The 11,365-nt window shown below is 47.4% G+C and overlaps 1 protein-coding gene across 1 annotated transcript in view; it reads right to left on the bottom strand.

Moving 5' to 3' along the window:
• Positions 1-11,365, bottom strand: part of PLXNA2 (plexin A2) — a 212,899-nt gene that overhangs the window by 66,306 nt on the left and 135,228 nt on the right. The window contains exons 6-9 of the mRNA XM_011372463.2: positions 10,946-11,069; positions 9,018-9,171; positions 8,291-8,387; positions 2,539-2,653 (exon numbers count right to left, since the gene is read on the bottom strand). Coding sequence (XP_011370765.2) covers positions 2,539-2,653; positions 8,291-8,387; positions 9,018-9,171; positions 10,946-11,069 — 490 coding nt within the window. The remainder of the gene's footprint in view (positions 1-2,538; positions 2,654-8,290; positions 8,388-9,017; positions 9,172-10,945; positions 11,070-11,365) is intronic.

Below are 11,365 nucleotides of genomic sequence, written 5' to 3' on the forward strand. Positions count from 1 at the left end.
TGAGAAGTAAAGCAGTACTTGGAGGAAGCTGAGAGAGTGGCCCTAGCAACCTTGCTGGGGGCCTACACCCTATTTCCTTTCTGCAGAAAAATCGGGAGCCAGATGAAGTCTGAGGTCCCCTCACCGCCCTTCAGGGCCCTGCCTGGGTCGGGGCATATTAGCAGAAAGAGAGCAGTAAGTAGTTTTTCTTATTCCATCTCGGAAAGATGGGCTAGGCGGAGAAAGGCACCTCTCCCACCCCCGGGAGCAGACATTAAGGATAGAAAATGAAACTAAAAGAAGTTAGGAAGCCTCTGGATTTATCCCCAGGCCTCCATATTAATTCAATCCTGAACTCTGTGTGTGTGGGGTGGGGGTGGGGGGGTGTGGGCAATAGCATCTCTCAGGCCCAGCTCTCTGGAATGCCTGATCTCACCCCTCTGGCTGAGAGGGAACTGTGTTCCAGTGGCTTCTAAAGGGCACGAGAGAGGCCCGCATGTTTCCAATTAGCCTTCTGGGCTCAGCCCTCCGGCCTCCACACCAGGCAGTTTATTTGTCTTGCTCTGTGACACTCCTGCCCTCACTCCAGCTGCGGGCGCTTTCAGCCTTGGCTTTGGGTTTCTCTTGCCCGAGGGGGAGCCCCTAGGAGAAAACGCAGCAGCTGCTCTTTCTTGTTGAGATCTGCACTTCACCCTGTCTCTCCGTGTTCTGTGGTCCACCTCAATTTATTTTATTAAGGAACTTAGAAGTTTAGAAGGGGCCACTGCGAAGGTCAGTCTTGGAGACTGTTTACCTTGGCCCTTCACTGGCCGGCCTTTACTCTGAGCACGTCTCCCCGTGGCTTCTGCTCTTCCTGGCCCGCCTTGCCTCCCTCTGTCATTCTTCTATTAGCTCCCAAGCTGGGTCCACTGGCCCCACTACGTACCTTCAGCTCTTGCTTTTCCTATGAGCAAGAAGATAGGGCTGAAAGCAGTTTCATACTCTTCCAGAATCCCAGGGCTGGGATGAATTTCCAGGGTCCATCAAGACCAATGCACTGCTTTCTGGTCAGCTATGCCAAAGCATAGCAACTGGCTAGAGGAAAATCCTTTTCTCAAAGGTTTTCAAGGCACTAAATAGCTGGTTCCATCATGCTGAGGTACCTGTGAATATCTGCCTTAAATGCCACCTGTGGGCACGAGCTATGTTTCTCTCTTCCAAGACAGGCAAATTCCATTTTTCTGGCTGAATATAACAGACATTGCTTCAGAAACTAAGAAGAGTTCAAAGCCACGAGCTTTTGTTTGGGAAACTTTTCAAGGCCTACTTTTTTGTTTTATTTTAATTAAAAAAAAATTAGCTTTATTAAGGTATAATTGACAAATAAATTTGTAAGATATTTAAGATATAAATTGTGATAATTTGATATATGTATATCAAGTCCTACTTTCTTATGTTTATCCATGGAAGCAAGCAGCACTTCTGTCAAGATTTGGAGACACATGAAACTCTTATTTCTTGAACTCTTAGACAAGTAGATCCAAGGAACCTTTTCCTACCAATGGCATCTGGGCAAAGCGGTCATTGGTTTGTCCATTCTTTCATGAATGCATCCTACATTCACTAAGAAGACACCGAGGATTTAAAGATTATAGCCTTTGTTTTCGAGGGGCTAATAAACCAGTGCAAGAGGGAGATGTGCATAGAAAGGTCACAGCAGTAAATGCAAATGCTACTCTGTCACTTATTTACATTTGTGAGTTTTCTAAAAAGTGGAACAAGAGGGGATGTGTGTATATGCACATGTGCATTTGTATGAATACATAAAGTCTCTATCATTGTTCAAACCCAACCAACTGGTCACCCTGGGGTGTGAAACACATTAGACACAAGAAGGAAACTGACCAAGCAGGCCTCCTTGTCCTAAGGTATGCTGTGAATATGTAAAAAGCCAACATCAATGAATAATCGTTGGATGGAATATTCATTGGAAAGAGAAACAAAGTTTTTTCACTGTGTTGATTACAAAGGTGGGTCAGACCTTCGGGATGAAATATTGACTATATAATGAAATGGGACTCTTAGCAAGGCCTGGTTCTTTTCACCAGCTGACTCTCTCTTTCTATAAGGCCACCCATGCAGTCATACATCAGAGTCAAAGAACCATTGAATTTTATACTTGGAAGAGAGGTTGGCATGGAAGAACGGCTGAGAGTGAATGTTCTATTGAACTAGACTATGTCTGCAGCCAAGCAAAGGGCTTAGGCTCAAAGAATAAATGCCATTCACTACACTATTCTAGACCATGGGGTCTGTTTGGTTGGATATGTTTCCTCTGAGTTTTTAGTCTCAACCCTCAAGCTTTTGAATGCATAGAATCTTAGAAGTCTAGGAGATACAGCACACTTCTCTGCCTCTGAGTTATTTCCTGCCACTTTTTGAGCTTTATAATAACAGGGCTTTTTAACATGTAGATTCTCTGGAAGACCGAGATGGCGGAGCTGTTGGATTGATCATCTGAAAACGGAGGCCACTCGGATCCACTGAGAACGTTGCCATGCCAAGGTGAGCCCTGCTTACCTCCGAAATATTGATCCGGCCTTCCTGGAAGGAGCAGGTGGTGGGGTCGTGAGTGCAGAGGTTGCGATACTTGCACCAATGGCAGCGGAAGGCGCTGTTGACACAAGACAGGCACCTGCAAAGACGGACACAGTAAGAGGCAAAGAGAACAGAGCAGAGAGGGAAGGCAAGGCACCAGGTAGCCCAGGCATCCTGTCAGAGTCTGCTGTCCTAGTCTCACTCTCAGGAGGGTAGGTCCCTGGGCCATTTCTCCAGCATCGAGAACTGTGGTTTCTCCCTCCCTCCAAGATACTCATGGGACAAGAGAATTGAAAAATAAATGAGTCCAGAGCGGGAATAAAGCAGTGGTGTGCTAGAGCTGGCCTGTATCGGTTCATGAAAGCCGATTATTTACATCTTCAGGAATTTTGCAAGTGGGTTGGCATCATGTTGATAGTTTGAAATCGGCCGCAGAGGGAATATTTACAACATAGAAATTGGCAAATGCTACATTTGAGGTTGTTGTTTTTTTCCTGAATGCTGCTGGTTAAACATTTACCAGCATACCGCCACTTATAAGACAGAACAGACAAAAAAGTACAAGGATAGAAATTGGGCAGATCTGATTCCAGGCCTCGCCTCGGCCACTGTCCCTCGGGTCACCCTCAGTAAGTCATTTCACCTTCTGAATTGGAATTTCTTCATCTGTTTCTAATCAAACTTTCCTGTCTACTCCACAGGGCCATGTAGCATCAAATAAGATAATGTATAGGAAATAGTTTTGAAAAATACATTGCTAAATGTATTATTTTCAAGTACCTGTTATTTCAAACTCTTAAATCACATTTGAGTGTTAACAATTGGTTCATATCCCCTGTGTTACTGGGCTTTGTGGGGGCGGTAAACAGTATTAAACGGTAACTCTGGCCCACTCTCCAAGTAGCCAAGCATAGGTAGCAATAGGCTACATGGGTGCCTTGCATTTCTTGCCAAGATGAGCATTTCCTTTTCTCCTTTTCACCTGCAGCCTGTGTATTATTTTCACCCTCTGTGTGTGATCAGAACGTTATAATGGAAATGGATTTCGTAGGTGGGGTTGGTCTTCCTGCTCCTTGCTGGCTCTCCTAGCCTAGTCTTTCGCAAGACAACCTGGAAGGGACGCCACCTGGTCTGCAAATCTGGCGCCACCTGGTGGGGGCTCTCATTACATTTGGGTGGATGGGGCTCTATCCAGGGGGTCATTGGCTAATATGCCACGGTGTGTTGGGTGAATTAGCCCATCTACACTTTATCTCCTCCCATGCCAATCATTTTTAACCCCTTCTGGATATTCCCAGAATTATTTCACTTCTGAGCTTAGGCCGTATTGACCAATTCTTGCTAACATTTTATGACTCACCAAATAAATAATGAAAATGGACCAAGGATGATGAGATGGGGTTCTAAGCCTGGCTCTTCCATTGACTTATTTTGTGAACTTTGTTGCAGCGCTTAATTTGTGAGGGCCTCAGTTTACCACATTAAAAGGGGAGGACCGAACTTGATTCTGTGACTTTTTACCATTAAAGCCAAGAGTAGAGAAAGGTAAGATAGTTTTTGGCAATAAGATAATGGAATCTGCTGTCAAGGATACCTGACAGCATCTCTGTTGCCATAGCAATCAATACATGGTTGAAAGTAGTGACATCACACTGGACTGCCATGGAGATGAGGATGCTCTCACAAACCACAGATTCCATCACCACTGTGCTAGAGTTTGCGAAGGAGGTTGGGAGGTTCTTTTCCCCAAATGCTTCCATTTCCCAGAACACGGCCAGCTGGGATTGGAATGCAGTGGTTAGTGGGCAATTTTGTCTGTTTTGACTTCAGCCACTTACTTCCTTGCTCTGGCGCCTCCCCGCAGGCCGTTTTTACCACTCGGTCTTGTCTTTCTCAGCACATCTATTGATTTGTCCCAGTGGAGCTCAGCTATGTCAGAGCTATGTCTGAGCTATGTCTGAGCTATGTCTCCTTCCTTAACTACAATGCAGGCCCTAGAACTCTAGGAGGTGATTCTGTTCATGAAAATCAAGATCAGAGAAGTGGAGACTAGGGAGGAACGGCTTGTTTGCCTATTTTAAGGGCCGAAGAGTCCTTTCAGGCTTAGCTGAAAACAGACTCTTCCCACATGGATGCCCATTGTACCCCAGCCTGGACCTCACAGAATGGATGCCTTGGAGTTCTGCCTATTTTGTAGAACTCAGGCTGTCCCTGTCCTGAGTAAGGGTAAGGATCAGTCCACAGAATATTCTCAATTACTGCTCCCTCCAGTATGGAGTTGTTGTGTAACCTCTCTCCTTCCTGAACATCCAAGGTCATTGGTCCTGTGGCCAGTGTTCCCAGTTTGTATGGAAGAAGTCTCAGTTTCTCTTCTGAAGAGGATCAGCAGAAACTAAATATGGGTCTCTCCACTACTTCTGTCCCTGGTTTTTACTAAAGAAATGCTCCCAGCTTCCAGCACAGCTGTAGGATCTCAGAGCTTGTGGGCATCCTTTGGGAGGCAATCTGCTGTCGGAGATGGCTGGTGAGGAGAGCTGGGCCGTGCTTAAGCCCCACTAGAGGCTGCTGATTTAGACTGGTTTCCCCTTCCTCTTTGAAAAGTCGAAGGCTGGGTTTGGACCACAGTGGAATTAGAGTCCCCTGTCCCCCTGCCAGCCCAGCCCCTTTCGCCCCACCCCCGTCCCTCCTCTGGGGGCAACTGTGTGCACAGCTGATTCCTATCTCTGAGTCCCTCTTCATTTGGTCACAGACAAAACGTCTAAACTCTACTCACTGTCAATCTCTAAGTTCAAAGCCACCACCAATAGGTCAAAAATGGAGAAATTTTCTTATGGTTCCTCGGACATGACCTTTTTTATTGTCCTAGCTTAAGAGTTGGGGATAAGGTGTTTTTTTGGGTCCGGGGGCAGGCAAGGGAGCCTGAATGAGATCAGAGGCTATGGAGAGTCATGACCTTTCAGGTTACCATAACTGGATAGAACTGAAAAGTAACGTTTATGGAGAGCGTACTCTGTTTCGGACGACGTGCCAGGCGCCGTAGGCAGACTGTGAGGTGGACAGGACATGACTGGAGCCTAGAGGGACCCACACCCATATCCAGCCCCAGGGCAGAGCTCTTCCTGACGTGCACTTACAGTTGGTGGGCACTGCAGTTGTAGAACTTGAACTCCGTGCTGACAAATATCTTCCCTGTCTCCTTGGATCTCAGCTGCAGTTCTAGCCCAAACCAGTCTGGAAAAAAAGAGGGGGTGGTGACAACCTGGGGTCCCCATGGAGATTCTGAGGGTGAACCATTTAGCCACTGCAGGCTTCAGATGATAGATGGAACCTGCCAGAATCATCGCTTCCCAAGACAGTCCCGGTCGTCCTGCTGGTTGCTAGCCTGTCACTGAGACTTGGACATCCTCATTCATACCCTCACTTGGGGAAGAAGAAATCAGTCAGGTCCCACAGAGCCCCTTGCCTTGGTCCGGCAAGTTCAATTACTGAAAGACTTTTAAGAGTATTAGGCCAGAACCCCTTGGTACCAAAGTTTTGTGGAGAGAACCCCGCTGAAAACCAATGGCCGAAGCCACTGCCATTTCTGGAAGAGAACGGGGGGTCTAGAAACACCTTTTACACGCTACACAGGCTTAACCCCTCAAAAAAGCAAGGGATTTTTGTCTTCCTGAATTTCTCTTTGAGGCATGACAGTTTGCTTTCAAGCTGAAGTTATTACATCCGTATTGGTGTTGAGCACAGCGAGACTTGGACAGGCAACTCTCATTACATTTGGGTGGATGGGGCTCTATCCAGGGGGTCATTGGCTAATATGCCATGGTGTGTTGGGTGAATTAGCCCATCTACACTTTATCTCCTCCCATGCCAATCATTTTTAACCCCTTCTGGATATTCCCAGAATTATTTCACTTCTGAGCTTAGGCCGTATTGACCAATTCTTGCTAACATTTTATGACTCACCAAGTAAATAATGAAAATGGACCAAGGATGATGAGATAGGGTTCTAAGCCTGGCTCTTCCATTGACTTATTTTGTGAACTTTGTTGCAGCGCTTAATTTGTGAAGGCCTCAGTTTACCACATTAAAAGGGGAGGACCGAACTTGATTCTGTGACTTTTTACCATTAAAGCCAAGAGTAGAGAAAGGTAAGATAGTTTTTGGCAATAAGATAATGGAATCTGCTGTCAAGGATACCTGACAGCATCTCTGTTGCCATAGCAATCAATACATGGTTGAAAGTAGTGACATCACACTGGACTGCCATGGAGATGAGGATGCTCTCACAAACCACAGATTCCATCACCACTGTGCTAGAGTTTGCGAAGGAGGTTGGGAGGTTCTTTTCCCCAAATGCTTCCATTTCCCAGAACACGGCCAGCTGGGATTGGAATGCAGTGGTTAGTGGGCAATTTTGTCTGTTTTGACTTCAGCCACTTACTTCCTTGCTCTGGCGCCTCCCCGCAGGCCGTTTTTACCACTCGGTCTTGTCTTTCTCAGCACATCTATTGATTTGTCCCAGTGGAGCTCAGCTATGTCAGAGCTATGTCTGAGCTATGTCTGAGCTATGTCTCCTTCCTTAACTACAATGCAGGCCCTAGAACTCTAGGAGGTGATTCTGTTCATGAAAATCAAGATCAGAGAAGTGGAGACTAGGGAGGAACGGCTTGTTTGCCTATTTTAAGGGCCGAAGAGTCCTTTCAGGCTTAGCTGAAAACAGACTCTTCCCACATGGATGCCCATTGTACCCCAGCCTGGACCTCACAGAATGGATGCCTTGGAGTTCTGCCTATTTTGTAGAACTCAGGCTGTCCCTGTCCTGAGTAAGGGTAAGGATCAGTCCACAGAATATTCTCAATTACTGCTCCCTCCAGTATGGAGTTGTTGTGTAACCTCTCTCCTTCCTGAACATCCAAGGTCATTGGTCCTGTGGCCAGTGTTCCCAGTTTGTATGGAAGAAGTCTCAGTTTCTCTTCTGAAGAGGATCAGCAGAAACTAAATATGGGTCTCTCCACTACTTCTGTCCCTGGTTTTTACTAAAGAAATGCTCCCAGCTTCCAGCACAGCTGTAGGATCTCAGAGCTTGTGGGCATCCTTTGGGAGGCAATCTGCTGTCGGAGATGGCTGGTGAGGAGAGCTGGGCCGTGCTTAAGCCCCACTAGAGGCTGCTGATTTAGACTGGTTTCCCCTTCCTCTTTGAAAAGTCGAAGGCTGGGTTTGGACCACAGTGGAATTAGAGTCCCCTGTCCCCCTGCCAGCCCAGCCCCTTTCGCCCCACCCCCGTCCCTCCTCTGGGGGCAACTGTGTGCACAGCTGATTCCTATCTCTGAGTCCCTCTTCATTTGGTCACAGACAAAACGTCTAAACTCTACTCACTGTCAATCTCTAAGTTCAAAGCCACCACCAATAGGTCAAAAATGGAGAAATTTTCTTATGGTTCCTCGGACATGACCTTTTTTATTGTCCTAGCTTAAGAGTTGGGGATAAGGTGTTTTTTTGGGTCCGGGGGCAGGCAAGGGAGCCTGAATGAGATCAGAGGCTATGGAGAGTCATGACCTTTCAGGTTACCATAACTGGATAGAACTGAAAAGTAACGTTTATGGAGAGCGTACTCTGTTTCGGACGACGTGCCAGGCGCCGTAGGCAGACTGTGAGGTGGACAGGACATGACTGGAGCCTAGAGGGACCCACACCCATATCCAGCCCCAGGGCAGAGCTCTTCCTGATGTGCACTTACAGTTGGTGGGCACTGCAGTTGTAGAACTTGAACTCCGTGCTGACAAATATCTTCCCTGTCTCCTTGGATCTCAGCTGCAGTTCTAGCCCAAACCAGTCTGGAAAAAAAGAGGGGGTGGTGACAACCTGGGGTCCCCATGGAGATTCTGAGGGTGAATCATTTAGCCACTGCAGGCTTCAGATGATAGATGGAACCTGCCAGAATCATCGCTTCCCAAGACAGTCCCGGTCGTCCTGCTGGTTGCTAGCCTGTCACTGAGACTTGGACATCCTCATTCGTACCCTCACTTGGGGAAGAAGAAATCAGTCAGGTCCCACAGAGCCCCTTGCCTTGGTCCGGCAAGTTCAATTACTGAAAGACTTTTAAGAGTATTAGGCCAGAACCCCTTGGTACCAAAGTTTTGTGGAGAGAACCCCGCTGAAAACCAATGGCCGAAGCCACTGCCATTTCTGGAAGAGAATGGGGGGTCTAGAAACACCTTTTACACGCTACACAGGCTTAACCCCTCAAAAAAGCAAGGGATCTCTGTCTTCCTGAATTTCTCTTTGAGGCATGACAGTTTGCTTTCAAGCTCAAGTTATTACATCCATATTGGTGTTGAGCACAGCGAGACTTGGACAGGCAACTTCGGTGCAGGTACCTGTCGCCCCCATCCCCTATGTACTCTAGTCCCGACACTCCTGGTAGGGCAGCCCTTAATGTGACCCTCATGGCATACACTTCTTACCTTGATCCAGAGGGATGACAGGGACATCCTTGGGCCCAGGTGAGATGCAGATGACCTGGCTCCCAGACACCTGTCCCTCCACTTCTGTCAGGTTCCCAAAGGCACAGGCGATGCCCACAGAGAGATCTGGAGCATCGCTCACAACCAGGCTGAGCTGTGGGAGGAGCGAAGAGGCTCAGGAGTGAAGGGCCGATGCCACAGGAAGAGAACCCTAGGGGGTTCAGGACCCCTGGGCTTGGCCCTGCCGTTGCTGTTGGCTCACTAATCTCCTCCGACCTCGTCTATAAAGAAGGATGTTGGTGAAGGTGATCTTCTGGCTCTGACACTGAACAATTCCAGTAGCGCTGCCAGAGTGTGCAGGGTCAATGTCTTTATTAATATTATGTTTTTCAGTCTTGTCCAGCATTAGAATTCAGTGGGCAGGGAGGTGGGGGGAAGGGAGGGACACTAGGGGGAAAGGTACCAAAATCCATCCCAGGTCCAGCTCATTTCGACATGAAACCATGCAAACTTAAAAGCAAATCATGGGCTGAGCCCTTCACAACAAGCCCTTAGCCTTGGCTCATGGGAGAGTAAATGTCATCAACCTGGAGGTTCCCCAGGAGATCACCGGTTTGGTGGAGGACAGCTAGTTCCTTACCCTGGCTGACCTCGCTCTCAGAGGCTGCTTATCAAAGGTGATGGGTTTGCTAGAGTTCATGCTTCTCTCTCCCTCCCGGGCTCCCTGCTCGCCCACAGCTCCCCTAGAGGAGGGCGGTGCCTTCACAAGGCACTTAGGGACTGAGAGAAAGCAGGGAAGTGGGCGCCAATGGCATGGATGACGTCAGCTGTTATCTATAAAAGGTTCCAATGACCTAGGCCAGTGGTGTCCAGCCTTTTCAAATTTGAACACCCTCCTTTGAATGGCAAAAATACCCTAGACTATAGAAAGAATCTGTCGATTGAGAAACTATTTAATGGCAAGATGCTACTCTGAATTCAGTGCACTCGAAAATGAGTTTGAACTCAATTACCACAATATAAAGTCTAAGTGGTATTTGAAACAATACATGTGACTGGCTCCCTCTGGCAGTGGGAGGACCCACAAGAGTTCACGGTGATGACAGCCCTGTGGCCTCCAAGTTGGGAGCCATGTTGTAGGTGGGTCTCCTTTTATCCTCCTCTGCAGTATTTATTAGTAGCGGGTTTCCCAGTCACAATGGGTGTCACCTCGCCTCCCCATACATTTGCTTGCTGCTGAATCTCTGCCCCAGTTTCGTTTCCATGGGGCCCAGAGACTTAGGTACAAACTCTGCTGTTTGTTCCCTAAGCTCTACGGGAGCCAAAACCTCCCGGTGGGGATAAATGAATGGAAATCTTGGAAGGTTCATTAACTAATTAACATTCGTGAATGCTCATAAGACCTTCAGAATGAAATAACTGTGCAGAGCCTGAGGACATGAAATATTTTGGATCGCACTTCAACAGGTGGTTAAGGACTATTTTATTCTCTTTAATATTCTCTTTAAGCACACACTGTGAATTAAGTCTCAGTCTCTGTCTCTGTGTCTGTCTGTCTCTCTCTGACACACACACAGGCAACTCCTAGCTCTGTGAGAGACTGCATCGGTGGAAGACTGTAAATACAGCATGTACCAAAGAACGTGTTCTTTGTTATTGGATTGCATTATATTGTAGATGTTTGTAACTAAATGCAAAATCTAGGTTTACAAAACAGATCAATGGATGATGAATTGGCAAGAAGTATGGAGGATGACTATGCCCTTTACAATAGGAGTCGCCATAGGTTTTCTGCAAACAGAGTTTCTTTCCTTGGAGCATTTAAAGCATAATCCATTTACTGATACTTTTTCGAGCGTTAAAAAAACCCACCCACACGTGAGTGTGCTCAGCGCTCCCACCATCGTCCCTTGGGGTGAGTTACCTACCAGCCGGCTGTGCTCAGACACTGAGATGCTGCTGGGGTGCACCTCCAGGCTCATGCACTGGCTGATGCTGGCAGCAAATCGATTAGGTTCCCAGGCCCGTTGGCACCTGTCCCTGCGGGAGCACCTGCCACAGACAGATTCATAAGAGGTCAGGCTTCTGAGACCCTTCTGTTTGGCTCCATTGTCCCCCAGGGGTAAGTAAGAGAGTTTTGTGGCTCCGAGGCCAGCGGCTGGTCTTCTCATTAAGACTATCTTTTATTCCAGAAGGTTGAGTGCCTCCCACGTGCTCTCTATTACAGTTAAAGACAGACTAAGAGGAAGTGGGGTTAATCCCCAACACGAGGGGTGTTGTTTAGACATAAAGCATAGTTCTAGATAGTTAGCATTTATATAGGCTGCTCGATGAGCAGGGAGGGAAGC

The sequence above is a fragment of the Pteropus vampyrus genome, unplaced genomic scaffold (assembly GCF_000151845.1).
Source record: "Pteropus vampyrus isolate Shadow unplaced genomic scaffold, Pvam_2.0 Scaffold207, whole genome shotgun sequence".
In the NCBI taxonomy this organism is placed as follows: domain Eukaryota; kingdom Metazoa; phylum Chordata; class Mammalia; order Chiroptera; family Pteropodidae; genus Pteropus; species Pteropus vampyrus.